Source organism: Ruditapes philippinarum, unplaced genomic scaffold (assembly GCF_026571515.1).
Source record: "Ruditapes philippinarum isolate M1 unplaced genomic scaffold, ASM2657151v2 ctg33_1_1_1_1, whole genome shotgun sequence".
Lineage (NCBI taxonomy): Eukaryota > Metazoa > Mollusca > Bivalvia > Venerida > Veneridae > Ruditapes > Ruditapes philippinarum.
The window spans coordinates 378,678-396,857 of record NW_026864681.1 but is presented as its reverse complement, the minus strand read 5'-3'; the positions used below and the strand labels follow the sequence as shown (position 1 = coordinate 396,857).

Here is an 18,180-nt window from a genome sequence, read left to right as displayed (position 1 = left end):
CAGAAATGTTCTAATGAAACTCCTGACTAATTGAAGTTTGTTTAATTCCCATTGAAAACAAGTATACTATGTTGACAATAATATTTGTTTTGCTATATCTCTGAATAGTTTCCAATGATGCCTTTGTCAAATTACAAATATAATGAATTAAAACTGTGTGGTTTAAAATTTTTGCCTCCAAGTTAAAATTGAATGTTTTTTCACATTTAATTCTATAGAAAATATGCATGAACCTAGAGGCATGATTTGTCTAGAGGCATGCTTTTTAAATCAAAGTATATAAAGAACATAGACAAATACCAGTAACAGGTGCTGGGGTGTGTGGGCAAACATTGCAGGCTGGTTTTGTACAACATTTGTTGTTTGGATCCTGGGCCATTGTACAGTAGGATGGTAGGCCAACATAGCGTGGACATCTGAAACATGATCAGATATATACTATCCCTATATACACAACAAATTGTGAGAAATCTGGTAATACAAACATCATTTGTGACATACATGCATTACAGTCTAAGGACAAGATATGGCATTTCATGAAAAAAATTATTGATGGCCTTATTTTAATGATTTTAGAAATAAAGTCATCAGTTAAATTTTAATAAATACTAAGGCTCCTAAATTGAAACTATGTTTTCCATTTCTTGGTTGGGAAAAACTGACATACAAAAGGAAATTCTTTGAAACTTGAAACATCTCCTGCCCACATACCATTTCCTCTAAATTTTAATGTATGATTAATATGTTAAGTGTAATGATATGTAAAAGATTTTTTTGAAATATTGAACAGCTTACTTCTCAGTACATTGGTATTGTCCGCTGCTAGAATCTATACATGAACAAACAAATGAGCAACCATCATCCCAGCTCTGTCCTTGTCTGTATTGGGTTCCCTTGTACTCACAATATCCTGATGATTAATGATCAGACATTATCATTTACATATGAAATGCTATAGGAATAAGTGGCCAAGTGTTAACATGTCAGACTCGTAATCTAAGGATTACTGACCACATGGGTTCAAACCCCATCAAGTCCTTGTTTCCATCAGCAAGAAACTTTACAGTCATTACTAAGTACTGGTTTGTTCCAGGAACATATTCGAGAGTGTCTCAATAAGCTTATAGCTTCCAATACAATCAAACTAAAATAAATTAGTATATTATCATAAAGGCATAAGAATCTTACACCGCCTGCCAGTATAAAACAGCATATATGGCTAGATTGAAACTAAAAAAAATTAGAGCTGTCATTGCGCTCTGTCAAGTAACTGCATTTCTTTTACTAAATTACAGATTTAAAACTTTATGACTCATCTTAAACCAACAGACTAAGATTGCATTTTTCAGCCCTGGCAAATCTACTGGTGATTTGCAAGAATATTTTACCTTTAACATTTTATCATTAAAATAAGTAATCAAGAACAAAGTAATTAATTTTTGTCATGACAAAGGAAAGTATATGATATGAAAATATTGAATATAAACTACTGACCAACATTTGATGGTAAGACTCCAGTGACGGGGTCTGGTTGTGGACCTCCGCTGATTACACCTGGTACCGCTGTTGGCATTGGGTATGGGCAGACGGTTGGTGGATTGACAGTGGTTCCTGGTTGTGGAGCTGGTGTAGGAATGTATGTACATCTTGGTACCTGGCAGCAGGCATCAGTTGGATCAATAACCATTGTACAGCCTGTGCCCAGGTTGTTGTAGGACTTGCATCTATAATTATTAAATCATATTTCTTTCATTTAATTCTTGACCAAAAGTGACCAACCTTTGAAAGAAGAAATTAGAGCCAGGTCAGCAGTGCACAACTATGCAATGTGACCAGTCTCTTCACTATTGTCAGCTAAATTACTGTTCATGTTTATTTTGAAATTCCTAAAAGGAACTCCACTGTGGTAAAAAAGCCTAAATACATAAAATTTTAATTTTGAAATCTGCGCTGAGGGGAAGATTTACAGCATGGTACAGTAAAAAATCTACTTGTCAAAAGGAAGTGTAGTGCAGTAACAGGTTAACTCCTATAAAATCATATAAGGAGTTAACCTGTTACTGCACTAAGGTGACAATTTACTGCATGGTACGGTAAAAAATTCTACCTGTCAAAGCAAGTATAGATATTGTTGTCAGCATCATCACAACGACATTTCTTTTGGCATCCATCATCCCAAGTTTGTCCCTGACTATATGGTACTCCCTTGTATACACAGAATGCTGCAGATGACAATAAAGAATAACTCTAGCTTTCAAAATTTGAATAAAACTGAAAGATCAATGAAAATTAAATCTGTTTCATGAAACTTTATTGCTTTATTAAGTCTTAAAGCAGCACGCCTCCAGATTCCTGCTAATTTTCACGAAAATTTTGAAAATGTATTAAAAAGTTAACTTACAACCCATATATATTACCAAAAAGGTCAAAATATGGTAAATTAATCCTTACTGCGAATAATCCTTACTGCAGTACTTAATATATATCATGAAAAATACTACAAAAATGGCCATAAATGCACATAACATGGAAATTTTATCCTTTTATTCTGGATCTTTTTACTTTTCTTAAGATCTTAGTAAGTTTGATTTTTCTTGAAATATTTTGGCCATCTGGAGGCATGTAGCTTTTAAATAACAAATCTTACTGAAAATTATGATAGTAAATGAAAAATACATTTTTATTGTAATTCAAAGGTAACTAACTTCTGTTATATTTATTGCAATTCAGAGATCATATACCACTTAATGAATACTTTCTATACAAACCCAAAAAATGCTGTTAGTATATCTTAAAGGAATAAGTGTTTTTCAAACATTATATCAAACATGTATGCTACAATTTTATACTCTGTAATTATCTAAAGAAAATAAACGAGTAAACCAGTCTTACATTGTGGTAGGGGAGGTAACTGTGTGGATACTCCTGGAGAAACTGGTGCTGGTAGTGTTGGTGATGTCTGGTTGTAGTCACAGACTGGTACAAAACAGCAGACGTCATTTGGATCTCTCTGTAACTTGCACTCTGGTGGAACCAATGGGAAGGCAGCACATCTGAAAATAGAAACAAAACTTATTTAAGATTCTCAACAAATATATGAAATATGGGTACTTCCTTACAACCCTCAAATATAAACACAGCTTTTCCCCCATGAATTATAAAAGATTTATTTTCCTTAAGGGTCTAACATTTGTTGCAAATTTCAGTCACATAAAATGTTAAAACTATTTTATCATTGAATACAATGTACATGTATGTGTATATAAAACTAATTTTCTTGAGTGTCTATCCACGCTTTAAGGCACTGTGAGAGTAACGACAAATATACACGTATACAAACCTTTCGGTACATTCATATTGAGAGTAACGACAAATATACACGTATACAAACCTTTCGGTACATTCATATTTGCCGGTCATACCATCTGTACAGATACAGTCGTACTTGCATCCGTCTTGCCATTTCTGTCCTTGTGTGTACATTCTACCTTGATACACGCATACATCTGTAGAGATTAATCATAATTAGTTTCAAATTGCACAAGATGGTTATTAAAGGACAAAAACAAATATATGTTTTTCATATCCACATACTGCTAGTTTTCAATCACAACCACTTTTCAATCATCCCTAGAAATTTTTTATTTTTGACCTTATTTGTCATGTAACCAAATTGTAAGCACATCTTGCATTTACCTTGACTACATTTATCAGCAGCAATGTCAATTATGGCGATAAAAAAGAAAATACCAGTATTTTAGTTCAAAATATGTAAAATGTGTGTTTTCCACTAATCCTTTATTTACCCAGTTACAAATCGCAATAATTTTCTAAAAATAATTGACTTACAGACTCAGTTTTTTGTCAGTCTGCAGAAATGGATATTTCGTTTGACAACTGTTTCAATATCATTAAGTCATAATGTATACTGCACTTCAAAAGCTATAATTTTGATATGTACATATTTTACCATACAATTCTTAATTGGAAGGTAATACATCAGTAAAGTAACAGTCACTTAACCAAGGAAAAACATTCTCTCTGATAACTTTTCAGAAAGCTGTCACTAGAATGGGGTCATATAGACCCTAAGATCCTAAAAATTTCACAAGAACAGGCTTTTTCTGTTATGCACATTGAGATGTACATCCATACCCCAATTGTGACAGCTTTACTACTGCAAATAGATATCAAGATTGAAAAAATGGCAATATAAATAGGTTAAAATTGTTTATTACCATTTATCTGAAGTTGAGTTTGTCAAAATTTCTTCAAAATACATAACTGGTTATATTTTAACATTGTATGACAATTTCTATGTGGTACAGTTTATATTTTGTTAACTGATTGAAAAGTGGTTGTGAAATTTTGAAGAACAAGAAAATGGGTCAGTAATGATTTGTCCTCGATTCATAATAATAATTCAGGTAAAATTTTATAAAGTTATTGCATTTATTAGCTGAAATGATAATATTTGCAGAATTGTAAGAGAAATTTTATTTTTATAATTTCACTGTCAGTTATTATAGAAAAATCTGTTAGCTGATCGGAAAGAGGCAGTACTGGGATATATGAAATATATTAAATGCAGATCTGTATTTTAGAAGAAATAAAACAATATGACTTTAAATAAAATTTCAGCATAATAAAATCACAATCAAGTTTGTTTCTTGAACTTTAAACAAGTACTACTGTTACATGATGAAACATGCTCATGATATTGAAGAAACCAGGAACATATGACCCCTGAGTTAAGAGGTAATTTGTTGTGCAATCTTTTCTAAGTTTGATGCATGCAGATGCAGCCATGATTTTAAGATCAATGTTCTTAACAAATGAACTTGGTAGATATTCAAGAGAAAGTTATCTCACTCTTGGGAGCCGAGGTGAAGCCATTGACATCTGGGGTTGGTGCTGGTGGAGTTCCTGAGCCTGAGATCACGCCTGGTACTCCGGTAATAGTCTGTGGACCTCCTGTTGGGAGAGTCTTTCCTGGTCCTGGGATTGGTATACATTGTGGAACCTCACAGCAGGTTGGATCCTTCGGGTCTGGTACCATTTTACAGCCAGTTGGTATTGTTGGGAACTTGGCACATCTGAAAATATGACAAATTTTATACATTGAAACACAATTATAGCCATAAATGTATACATTTTCTCAACAAGATAGAGATCAATATTTGACTTCACTCACACAGAAATTACATAACACCAATATAAAAATGATGAAAAAAAAAACAACACAACAAAAGTCTAACAAGAAAATAGCTTAAAATAAAAAATCTATTATGAAAAAAACAATCCATATACATGTACCCAAGACATGTAACTTTTGTTAGTTTATCTTCTTTCCAGGCATATGTATACTATCTACCAGGTGCGAAGTTGAAAAAAACTAGTAATTGTATCACATGCACAACATTAAAATAAGTTTGTCATATTTTCAAAACCAAAAAATCAGACCTGTCATAACATCTGTAGAAATGAGTCTTTCCATCTTCGCACACACATTTCTGGTCACAGCCGTTGTACCAACTCTGACCAGCTACATAGTGTACACCATTCATCACACAGCCCTCTGTTGATATAAATATATATATACATATAATATTAGTGACAAAAATGAGTGGTAGTCTCCCTTTTGTAAGAATCATGTAAAATTGGGTACAAGTTATTCCCCCTTACTTACTCAACTCCATTTAGAACTGATGACTGCTATACTAGTATAGCATGAAACTGTCAAGTAGTACAATAAAAACATGAAACATTGATTCCTTTATTTATAGAAAACATTATGTAATTTGATGGGCAAGCTTTTAGCTATCTGCTTTTTTTCCTTCTCTTATTTTAATTATATTAAACATAAATGTTGAACATATATAAAGGGCAACCTGATATTTTTATCTTTTACTTCATCACAGGTTGTAACTCTCAAATTATTCAGTGAATAATAGAATACACTACTCTGATTGGTAACTATTAGTGAAACAATTCAGATAAAACATGAACCTTTTGAAGTTTTTTTTTGTGTTTCAGAGCATAAAAAACCTGTAAAAAAAGACACCTATGCATTTTTTCTAAACAATGTTATCAACAATGAAAGACAGCTTCAAACTTACCACTTGGTTTAGAGGTGAAACTGCCAATCTTTGGTGTAGGTTGAGTGCCTGAGCCTGAAATGACACCTGGCACGCCTGAGACAGACTGTGGTTGTGGTGTTGATACTCCAGGTACAGGTGCTGGTGTTGGCTGAGGTTGTGGGGATGGGGTTGGAACAGGAGCTGGTGTTGGTTTCTGGCACACTGGTATCTTACAGCAAGCATCATTTGGATCAACTACCAATCGGCAATAAGATGGGATGTTCAAGAACAATGGACATCTGTTATGGAAGACATAAATTAAATATTAATGGCCTTTCTATTACAAGTATTGTCAATAACTGAATTTATTTAATGAGTTGAATTAATCATATATTATGCTAGCCTTTGGCTATTTAATTTTTGACATACCCAAAATAATCTTCAAATAATGTTTTAAAATTGCTATAACAAACACAGTATTACCTTTCTTTGCATTCGTATCTACCAGTATGGTCATCTAAACATTCACAATCATATTTACAGCCATCCTTCCATGTTTGACCAGCATTATATACAACACCATAATGTACACATCCAGCTAAAATAAGAAAAAGCAACATCACTTTAGTAAGTAATACATGTACGATACCAGTACATTGATACATGTTTAAGGAAAAATTCATTTCATTGACAGTAAAAAGTTGAATTCATTTTTATGGAACTTTGTGCTTTATTTTATTAAAAATTACTTTCATTCCTGCGCACATATATTGAAAATAGCACACTCTTAACTGAATTGTGATAACAAATTGGTTTTGACTGTACATTCCTTTATATTACTTACAATTTATATGTTTCAGTTCAGATGATTGCATTATTTTATCAAATTCTTTTCAACCATGTGAAAAAAAAACAACAAAAATATATTTTAAAATTGCACTGTATTTACCTTTTCAGCCAATTTTGATTATGTTGCTATTAGAAAACACTTTACAATTTGTTGAGATGTTAAGAACAATAAACAAATTAGAACTTACATTTGTTTCCATTGACACCAGATCCCTGGAATGTTCCTGGAAGAGCAGTTGGTACTGGATAAGGATTTGGTGCTGGTGTTGGGAACTTTCCTGGAGCATATGTTGCTCCTGGAGCTGAAAATAAAGCAATAAAACAGAATTTTATGACAAAAATATCTTTTTCTTGTCCAAACACCTCTTATTTGGAGGTTAAACAAAGACCAACAATTATGGAGAGTATAAATTATTTATGTAAAGTTGAACATGTTGAACAAAGATAACTGATTTATAAACCTTGCAAAGCATATAAATCAAAATAAAGTGGATTACTACTGAGTAATATCAGAAAAACATAGAGAATCAGGAGTGTTGTAATATACTTACCAGGTGTTGGTACTTTGTCAGGAGAATATGTGTAGCCTGGTGCGGGTGTGGGAACCATTCCTGGAACCCATGTCGGGTATTTGCCTGGTGCATATGTGTATCCAGGAGCTGGTGTTGGAATCATGTTTGGTGCATAGGTAAACCCTGGTGCTGGAGTTGGTACCATAAGGCCTGGAATATATGTAGGGAATTTTCCTGGTGCATATGTGAATCCAGGTGCTGGTGTTGGTATCATGTTAGGAGCAAAGGTACGGCCTGGTGCTGGTGTTGGTACCATGCCTGGTACATATGTTGGGTATTTGCCTGGAGCATATGTATATCCTGGAGCTGGAGTTGGAATCATGTTGGGTGCATAAGTAACACCTGGTGCTGGTGTAGGAATCATACCTGGAACCCATGTTGGGAATTTCCCTGGAGCATATGTGCTGTGTGGAGCTGGTGTTGGAACATACCAAGGTGCAAAAGTAACACCTGGTGCTGGAGTAGGAATCATTCCTGGTACCCATGTTGGGTATTTTCCTGGAGCATATGTCATTCCTGGTGCTGGAGTAGGTATCATGTTAGGAGCATATGTGTAACCTGGAGCTGGTGTTGGTACCATGCCTGGAACATATGTTGGGAATTTGCCTGGAGCATATGTATATCCTGGAGCTGGAGTTGGAATCATGTTAGGAGCATATGTCACACCAGGAGCTGGTGTGGGCACCATACCTGGTACCCATGTTGGGTATTTCAATGGAGCATATGTGCCGCCACCACCTGGTGTAGGAATCATATTTGGTGCATAAGTTACACCTGGTGCTGGTGTTGGAACCATGCCTGGAACCCATGTTGGGAATTTACCTGGAGCATAAGTACTTCCAGGTGCTGGAGTTGGTATTTTATTTGGAGCAAAAGTTTGTCCTGGCATTGGTGTTGGAACCATTCCTGGTACCCAGGTTGGGTAGAACCCTGGTGCATATGTTTGTCCTGGTGCTGGAGTTGGAATCTTTCCTGGAGCATATGTGACACCTGGTGCTGGTGTTGGGATCATTCCTGGTACCCATGTTGGGTACTTGAATGGTGGATAGGTAGATCCTGGTGCTGGGGTGAATCCTGGTATCAACCATGGTGCAAATGTTTGTCCTGGGGCTGGTGTTGGTACCATTCCTGGAATATATGTTGGGAACTGGTTAGGAGCATATGTTATTCCTGGAGCTGGTGTTGGAATTAAGTTTGGTGCATAGGTCTGTCCTGGTTTGGGAGTTGGAACCATACCTGGATGCCATGTTGGGAATGTCTGGCCTGGTGCTGGTGTTGGGTATGCACTTGGAGTGATCACTGGGAATTTACCCGGAGCATATGTCATACCTGGTGCTGGTGTAGGTACCAAGAATGGAGGATAAGTATATCCTGGAGCTGGAGTTGGTACCATACCTGGAACCCATGTTGGGAACTTGCCTGGTGCATAAGTGGATCCTGGAGCTGGTGTTGGTATCATGTTTGGTGCATATGTCACACCTGGTGCTGGTGTTGGTACCATGCCTGGTACATATGTAGGGTATTTTCCAGGGGCATAAGTTCTTCCTGGTGCAGGAGTTGGTATCATGTTTGGTGCATATGTTACACCTGGAGCTGGTGTTGGTACCATGCCTGGTACATATGTAGGGTATTGTCCTGGGGCATAGGTTCTTCCTGGTGCAGGTGTTGGTATCATATTAGGTGCATATGTAACTCCTGGTGCAGGTGTTGGCACCATGCCTGGAACATATGTAGGGAACATTCCTGGTGGATATGTACTTCCGGGGGCTGGTGTTGGTATCATGTTTGGTGCATATGTAACTCCTGGTGCTGGTGTTGGAACCATGAGTCCTGGAATGTATGTTGGGAATTTTCCTGGAGCATATGTGAATCCAGGTGCTGGTGTTGGTATCATATTAGGTGCATATGTCATGCCTGGAGCTGGAGTTGGGACCATGCCTGGAACATATGTTGGGAATTTGCCTGGAGCATATGTATAGCCTGGGTGTGGAGTTGGAATCTTTTCTGGAGAATATGTTACTCCTGGTGCTGGTGTGGGCACCATACCTGGTACCCATGTTGGGTATTTCAATGGAGCATATGTGCCGCCACCACCTGGTGTAGGAATCATATTTGGTGCATAAGTTACACCTGGTGCTGGTGTTGGAACCATGCCTGGAACCCATGTTGGGAATTTACCTGGAGCATAAGTACTTCCAGGTGCTGGAGTTGGTATTTTTATTTGGAGCAAAAGTTTGTCCTGGCATTGGTGTTGGAACCATTCCTGGTACCCAGGTTGGGTAGAACCCTGGTGCATATGTTTGTCCTGGTGCTGGAGTTGGAATCTTTCCTGGAGCATATGTGACACCTGGTGCTGGTGTTGGGATCATTCCTGGTACCCATGTTGGGTACTTGAATGGTGGATAGGTAGATCCTGGTGCTGGGGTGAATCCTGGTATCAACCATGGTGCAAATGTTTGTCCTGGGGCTGGTGTTGGTACCATTCCTGGAATATATGTTGGGAACTGGTTAGGAGCATATGTTATTCCTGGAGCTGGTGTTGGAATTAAGTTTGGTGCATAGGTCTGTCCTGGTTTGGGAGTTGGAACCATACCTGGATGCCATGTTGGGAATGTCTGGCCTGGTGCTGGTGTTGGGTATGCACTTGGAGTGATCACTGGAATTTACCCGGAGCATATGTCATACCTGGTGCTGGTGTAGGTACCAAGAATGGAGGATAAGTATATCCTGGAGCTGGGAGTTGGTTGACCATACCTGGAACCCATGTTGGGAACTTGCCTGGTGCATAAGTGGATCCTGGAGCTGGTGTTGGTATCATGTTTGGTGCATATGTCACACCTGGTGCTGGTGTTGGTACCATGCCTGGTACATATGTAGGGTATTTTCCAGGGGCATAAGTTCTTCCTGGTGCAGGAGTTGGTATCATGTTTGGTGCATATGTTACACCTGGAGGCTGGTGTTGGTACCATGCCTGGTACATATGTAGGGTATTGTCCTGGGGCATAGGTTCTTCCTGGTGCAGGTGTTGGTATCATATTAGGTGCATATGTAACTCCTGGTGCAGGTGTTGGCACCATGCCTGGAAACATATGTAGGGAACATTCCTGGTGGATATGTACTTCCGGGGGCTGGTGTTGGTATCATGTTTGGTGCATATGTAACTCCTGGTGCTGGTGTTGGAACCATGAGTCCTGGAATGTATGTTGGGAATTTTCCTGGAGCATATGTGAATCCAGGTGCTGGTGTTGGTATCATATTAGGTGCATATGTCATGCCTGGAGCTGGAGTTGGGACCATGCCTGGAACATATGTTGGGAATTTGCCTGGAGCATATGTATAGCCTGGGTGTGGAGTTGGAATCTTTTCTGGAGAATATGTTACTCCTGGTGCTGGTGTGGGCACCATACCTGGTACCCATGTTGGGTATTTCAATGGAGCATATGTGCCGCCACCACCTGGTGTAGGAATCATATTTGGTGCATAAGTTACACCTGGTGCTGGTGTTGGAACCATGCCTGGAACCCATGTTGGGAATTTACCTGGAGCATAAGTACTTCCAGGTGCTGGAGTTGGTATTTTATTTGGAGCAAAAGTTTGTCCTGGCATTGGTGTTGGAACCATTCCTGGTACCCAGGTTGGGTAGAACCCTGGTGCATATGTTTGTCCTGGTGCTGGAGTTGGAATCTTTCCTGGAGCATATGTGACACCTGGTGCTGGTGTTGGGATCATTCCTGGTACCCATGTTGGATACTTGAATGGTGGATAGGTACTTCCTGGTGCTGGGGTGAATCCAGGTACTAACCATGGTGCAAAAGTCTGACCTGGAGCTGGTGTTGGTACCATTCCTGGAATATATGTTGGGAACTGGTTAGGAGCATATGTTATTCCTGGAGCTGGTGTTGGAATTAAGTTTGGTGCATAGGTCTGTCCTGGTTTGGGAGTTGGAACCATACCTGGATGCCATGTTGGGAATGTCTGGCCTGGTGCTGGTGTTGGGTATGCACTTGGTAACACTGTTGGAAATTTTCCTGGAGCATATGTCATACCTGGTGCTGGTGTAGGAACCAAGAAAGAAGGATATGTGTAGCCTGGGGCTGGTGTTGGAACCATGCCAGGAACCCATGTTGGGAACTTGCCTGGTGCATATGTACTGCCTGGAGCTGGTGTTGGTATTTTATTTGGAGCATATGTCACACCTGGTGCTGGTGTTGGAACCATACCTGGAACCCATGTAGGGAAATAGCCTGGTCTATATGTGCTTCCTGGGGCTGGTGTCGGTATCTTGTTTGGAGCATATGTTACACCTGGGGCTGGAGTGGGAACCATTCCTGGCACCCATGTTGGGAACATACCTGGTGGATATGTGCTTCCTGGAGCTGGTGTTGGTATTTTCCATGGTGCATATGTAACACCCGGTGCTGGTGTTGGTACCATGCCTGGTACATAAGTTGGGAACTGGCCTGGTGGATATGTGAATCCAGGAGCTGGTGTAGGTATCTTGTTTGGAGCAAATGTCACACCTGGAGCTGGTGTTGGTACCATACCTGGAACCCATGTTGGGAACTTGCCTGGTGCATATGTATATCCTGGTGCAGGTGTTGGTATCAAGTTGGGAGCATATGTAACACCAGGTGCTGGTGTTGGTACCATGCCAGGGATCCATGTTGGATATTTACCTGGTGCATATGTACTGCCCGGAGCTGGTGTTGGAATTAAGTTAGGTGCATATGTAAAACCTGGAGCTGGTGTAGGTACCATGACACCTGGAATGTATGTTGGGAATTTTCCAGGAGCATATGTACTTCCAGGTGCTGGTGTTGGTATCATATTAGGTGCATATGTCATGCCTGGTGCTGGTGTTGGTACCATACCCGGTACATATGTAGGGAATTGACCTGGAGCAAATGTATAGCCTGGTGCTGGTGTTGGTATCATATTTGGAGCATATGTAACACCTGGTGCTGGGGTAGGAACCATACCTGGAACCCATGTAGGGTATTTGAGAGGTGCATATGTGCTGCCTGGTGCTGGTGTAGGTATTTTCCATGGAGCATAAGTTACACCAGGTGCTGGTGTTGGAACCATGCCTGGAACCCATGTTGGGAATTTACCAGGTGCATAAGTACTTCCAGGTGCTGGAGTTGGTATTTTATTTGGTGCGAATGTCATTCCTGGCATTGGTGTTGGAACCATTCCTGGTACCCAGGTTGGGAAGAATCCTGGTGCATAAGTTTGTCCTGGTGCTGGGGTTGGAATCTTTCCTGGAGCATAGGTTACACCTGGTGCTGGTGTTGGGATCATTCCTGGTACCCATGTTGGGTACTGGAATGGTGCATATGTAGATCCTGGTGCTGGAGTAAATCCTGGTACCAACCATGGTGCAAAAGTTTTTCCTGGTGCTGGTGTTGGAACCATTCCGGGAACATATGTCGGGAACTGGTTAGGAGCATATGTTCTTCCTGGAGCTGGTGTTGGAATAAGGTTTGGTGCATAGGTCTGTCCTGGGGCTGGAGTTGGAACCATACCTGGATGCCATGTTGGGAATGTCTGGCCTGGTGCTGGTGTTGGGTATGCACTTGGAGTGATCACTGGGAATTTTCCTGGAGCATATGTCATACCTGGTGCTGGTGTAGGTACCAAGAATGGAGGATAAGTATATCCAGGAGCTGGAGTTGGTACCATACCTGGAACCCATGTTGGGAACTTGCCTGGTGCATAAGTGGATCCTGGAGCTGGTGTTGGTATTTTATTTGGAGCATATGTAAAACCTGGTGCTGGTGTTGGTACCATACCTGGTACGTAAGTTGGGAAATAACCTGGTTTGTATGTGCTTCCAGGAGCTGGTGTAGGTATCTTGTTTGGAGCATATGTCACACCTGGGGCTGGTGTTGGAACCATGCCAGGTATCCATGTTGGGAACATGCCTGGTGCATATGTTCTTCCTGGAGCTGGTGTTGGTATTTTCCATGGTGCATATGTAACACCTGGTGCTGGTGTTGGAACCATGCCTGGTACATATGTTGGGAACTGGCCTGGCGGATATGTGAATCCTGGAGCAGGTGTTGGTATCTTATTTGGAGCGTAAGTATAACCTGGGGCTGGTGTTGGTACCATTCCAGGTACCCATGTTGGGTACATTCCTGGAGGGTATGTGCTTCCTGGTGCTGGCGTTGGTATTTTATCTGGAGCATAGGTAATTCCAGGTGCTGGAGTTGGTACCATGCCTGGTACCCAGGTTGGGAATTTGCCTGGTGGATATGTAAACCCTGGTGCTGGTGTAGGTATCTTGTTTGGAGCATACGTAAAACCTGGTGCTGGTGTGGGTTGCATTCCTGGAACCCATGTAGGATAAAGACCAGGAGCATATGTTAACCCTGGTGCAGGTGTTGGTAGCTTGTTAGGTGCATATGTGTAACCTGGTGCTGGTGTTGGAACCATACCTGGAACCCATGTTGGGAACATGCCTGGTGCATAGGTAAGACCTGGTGCTGGTGTTGGTTCTTTACCAGGTGCATATGTGAATCCAGGAGCTGGTGTTGGTACCATTCCTGGATACCAAGGTTTAGGTGTGGTAGGTGTTGGGCAGTATGGAACTTTACAGCAAGCATCTCGTGGATCTGTTACCAAGGTACATTCTTCTGGTGCATCATAATTTCTACATCTGTAAGAAAATAATGATCATACTGCATGACACTAAATCAACTATGCACATGACTTTTAATGAGTACTCAAATGCCTACCTAAATATCAAACAAATGTTAATCAAACAAATATTTATCAAACAAATATTTAAGATAAATTTGGTGTAGTATAGTTGCTTCAACATCAATAACTTCTGATAGTCTCCCAATAAGCTGATCTTATGTTCAATTATGAATTTGTGTCTGAATGCTCCAAACTTTATTACATTTTAATTCAGAATTTGTTATAAATGACTTTGTGCATACATAATGCCCTAAAATCTTGTCCCTTGATGTCAACATTACTTTTTAAAACAATCCAATTTAGGGCCACCCCACTATTAAGACCTTTTTCCTCCAGATTCCCAAGCTGTCTCGTAAGTAGGGTTTTAAAGTACATTACTTATTAATAGTTTACCTCTCATATAATGTCAGGAAAAGGAAATATTGTGTTAGGAAAAGGAACAATAATAACTGACCTGTCATTACATCTGTAGAATCCGGTCATTTCATCTTCACATACACACTGTAAGTCACAACCATCATTCCAGTGTTCTCCCACACTAAACCTCACACCATTATACATACAGCCAGCTATAAAAATCACAATTATAACCCCTAAAAATGCTGAATTTCTGAAACAGACTTTTCTAATTTCTATTACTTTGGAATTACCTATTATCAAATTTGGTGACATCAGGATGAAAAATTAAATTCAATCCGTCAGCAGTATAGAGAATGGACAGAATGCACGGACCTATAGTTTTTACTGGCTCTTTAATGGTAGCAAAGGATTATCCCTTTTGGTTCTAGCTAAGTTAGACCAAACAAAATCACAGAAACTTTCATTCAAGGTTTTACCAAATAAAGTACTTCATTTCTTTTTACATTTCTACAAAATATTTAGGATATAGACATGAACTATTTTTCAACATAATTTCTTGGGAATAACAGTTCCAGTATATCCAAACTGAAACTAAAACTGCATCAAGAATTTATCCTAGATATTCATTGATGATCCTTCAGTTTTTCAATAATTTATTTAACTATGAAATTTTATATTTCATGAAAAACTTTCATGATTTATAAATATGCATGAAAAATGGTCACTATACAAATTTAAGCTGCAAATTCTCATTTCATCTTTTTTATAATCAATTCAGCTATAACCTGAATGTGTTTATATATATTAAAGAAACAATACAATTGAACAACAAAGTACTCATATGTGTTGATTCAAAATTCGGCTTAGTTCAGAAATAACATTGGTAACACAAGTGTAGTACACAACTATTTAGAAATAATATATTCTTTGACTCACTTTTTGGTGCTGGTGTAGGAGCCATTGTGGAGACACCTGGTGGAGCTGGTGTGGGGACATTAATGGCTGGGCAGTATGGTTTTTTACAACAAGGATTGTATGGGTCAGTGATCATTCTACAGCCAGCTGGAAGGTCATCATATTTGGCACAGCTGTAATATACAATGTTTGTATACATAAGTTGTTCAAGCCCCATCATGGCCCAGAATATTGCTTTTACTTTATTTCTCAAAAGCACTTTTATTTTCAGTATACTTTTATAGTTTTTCGAAAGTTACTCATTGACCTTTTACCTGAACCATCTATTTCTTCTATCGCTTTTTTGGCAATTTGTACAATTATAATGATTTATTATAATGTACGGAAGTCAATTTAAGGATTTCCATATATCATATCAAAGGCATATATTAAGTACTTCTTTACTTTTTGAAATAATCCAAAATAAAACCTAGTTCAAAACATTTCTCAGTCCTCAGAATGTTTAATTTGAAAAGCATTCTTCAGTCTAATTGAGATTTCTCTTTAATAAAAGGAATATAAGCTTGATTATGATACAGTGGACAGAACAGTTTGTATAGTGAATATGTCTGGAAAAAAATGACAAAAACTGGTAATACTTACACTTCTGTACATTTGTATTGTCCTGACATGGCATCAATACATTCACAGTTGTAGTTGCAGCCATCTTGCCATTGTTGTCCCTGTTGGTACATGTTTCCTTTGTAGATGCAAACTTTTGCTGTAATTAATAAAATATTCTTTTTTATATCAGCATGCTTTCAAAATGACTTAAGGTGTATATTTTCTTGTTATAACGGGATGATAGTGTAATAATGGATTACTTAGAATGTTGGGTTCAGTTAACATTTTGAAAACTAAAATTTCATCAAATGCTTGCTACATGCATTTTATTAACTACACCAAATAATTTGCCAAACCAGGTTTTTTTTGTATTTTAAGGTTAACCTAAGTTAATGAATGACAAAACTAATAGGTTTCTAATTTTTTTTTTGATTAATGCAAAAATGTTTTACTTGAAGTTAAAAACTAAAACTTCATGACATAGACTGTATTAAGGGAATATATAATACAAACATTTGACAAGAGTATATATATAGCAAGGGTTCGGGCATTAGTGAACCATCTGCTATTGTGTTAAATCATATAAAAATGGTTTGATAGTAATATTTTGATGGTACAATACTTACGTGCAGCTGTGGTTGAAGGTCCGGGTGTTGGGGAGTATCCTGGGGGTGCCATTGTTTGGCCATTGGGGTTGGTAGCACACCACCAATATAAACACCTTGGTGGTGGTTGGTTTTTGGTGGGGTGAGGTAAGGGGGGCCCTTTTGGTTTGATTTCTTTTTTGGGTTTTTTTTTGTTTTTTTTTTTTTTCTGGAAAAAAAAAAAAACAACCCCCAAAAAAACCAATTTTGGGGTTTTTTTTTTTTTGTTCCCTTACAAAATTAATGGATCCTGGAAACTCTGTACAAGTGTACATTGGGCAGGTAGGGCACCATAGGCTGGGCATTGTGAAAGAGGAAAAAATGATACCAAAAAAAAACCCATTTAAAAAAAAATTTTAAAAAAGATTTTTAACTAAATTTTTGAAAATTCCCAAAAATTTTCTAAAAAGCAACCCTAAATAAAAGTTTTTTAAAAAAAAGGTTTTTTTGGGGAACCCCCTTCCCTAAAATTTTAAAAGGAAAGAAAAATCAAACCGGGAAATTTAAAAAAAATATTTTTGAATACTACTTTCTAAAAAAAAAAACTGAAAAAATTAAAATTTTAAATTTTCTTTTTAAACAAAACAAAAAAAAAAAACTTCCCACAAAACAACAGTATAATGGAAAAAAGAAAATTATTTTTTTACTCATTTTAAATTTTTTAAAAAAAAAGGGGGCCCAAGCCCCCCTGACAGAATAAAAAGAAAAGTAAAGAAGAAATAAAATCAAATATATATCTGACCTTTCATTACATGTGTAAACTCCTGCCATAGCATCTTCACAAGTACAAACATAGTCACAACCATCGTACCATTGTTGTCCCTGTGTGTAGGTGTTACTCTTGTATACACACACATCTGGGGACATAAACCATTATTATAATATGTACGGTATATAATATTTCTTAGCATATAAACGTGATAATTGTACCTTGTGCAATGAATATATGCTAAGAAAGCATTGAAAACTCTACCAAAAATATTGAAAATATGGAGTTTGTTATTTCTTAAATTTTACAATTTTATATATTACTTATAATATATTTATTTTGTCCAGAACATTTTTTATAGTTTTAAATTGTTTTTACATCATTTACTTTTTCTTAAAAAAAAAAAATTTATGTTTAAAAACTCACGGGAATTTTTTTTTTTTTTTGGGGGTTTTTTTTTTGGGGGGGGTTTTTTTTGGGGTTTTTTTTGGGGGAAAAAAAAAAAAAAAAGGGGGGGGTTTGTTTTAAAAAAAAAAATTTTTTTTAAGGGGGGTAAAAAAAAAAAAAAAAATTTTTGGGTTTTTAAAAATTTAAAAAAATTTTTAACTTTTTTTAAAAATTTTTTAAAATTTTAAAAAATTTAAAAAAAAAAAAATTTTTAATTTTTTTTTTTTAAAAAAAATTTTTAAAAAATTTAAAAAAATTAAAAAATTTTTTTTTAAAAAAAATTTAAAAAAATTTTT

The 18,180-nt window shown here is 37.6% G+C and overlaps 1 protein-coding gene across 2 annotated transcripts in view; it reads right to left on the bottom strand.

Moving 5' to 3' along the window:
* The window catches only part of LOC132726485 (mucin-2-like), a 42,548-nt gene extending 25,788 nt beyond the window's left edge, over window positions 1–16,760 (bottom strand). For both annotated transcript variants that reach the window (XM_060711805.1, XM_060711806.1), the window contains exons 1-18: window positions 16,711–16,760; window positions 16,124–16,241; window positions 15,503–15,654; window positions 14,661–14,775; window positions 10,993–14,162; window positions 10,256–10,447; window positions 7,481–9,655; window positions 7,118–7,231; window positions 6,564–6,678; window positions 6,120–6,379; window positions 5,464–5,578; window positions 4,873–5,096; window positions 3,392–3,506; window positions 2,893–3,053; window positions 2,108–2,222; window positions 1,495–1,724; window positions 796–910; window positions 301–416 (exon numbers count right to left, since the gene is read on the bottom strand). In XM_060711805.1, the coding sequence (XP_060567788.1) occupies window positions 301–416; window positions 796–910; window positions 1,495–1,724; window positions 2,108–2,222; window positions 2,893–3,053; window positions 3,392–3,506; window positions 4,873–5,096; window positions 5,464–5,578; window positions 6,120–6,379; window positions 6,564–6,678; window positions 7,118–7,231; window positions 7,481–9,655; window positions 10,256–10,447; window positions 10,993–14,162; window positions 14,661–14,775; window positions 15,503–15,654; window positions 16,124–16,215 (7,576 nt within the window). In that variant the 5' untranslated portion in view covers window positions 16,216–16,241; window positions 16,711–16,760. The remainder of the gene's footprint in view (window positions 1–300; window positions 417–795; window positions 911–1,494; window positions 1,725–2,107; window positions 2,223–2,892; window positions 3,054–3,391; window positions 3,507–4,872; window positions 5,097–5,463; window positions 5,579–6,119; window positions 6,380–6,563; window positions 6,679–7,117; window positions 7,232–7,480; window positions 9,656–10,255; window positions 10,448–10,992; window positions 14,163–14,660; window positions 14,776–15,502; window positions 15,655–16,123; window positions 16,242–16,710) is intronic.
* Window positions 16,761–18,180: the final 1,420 nt, after the last annotated feature.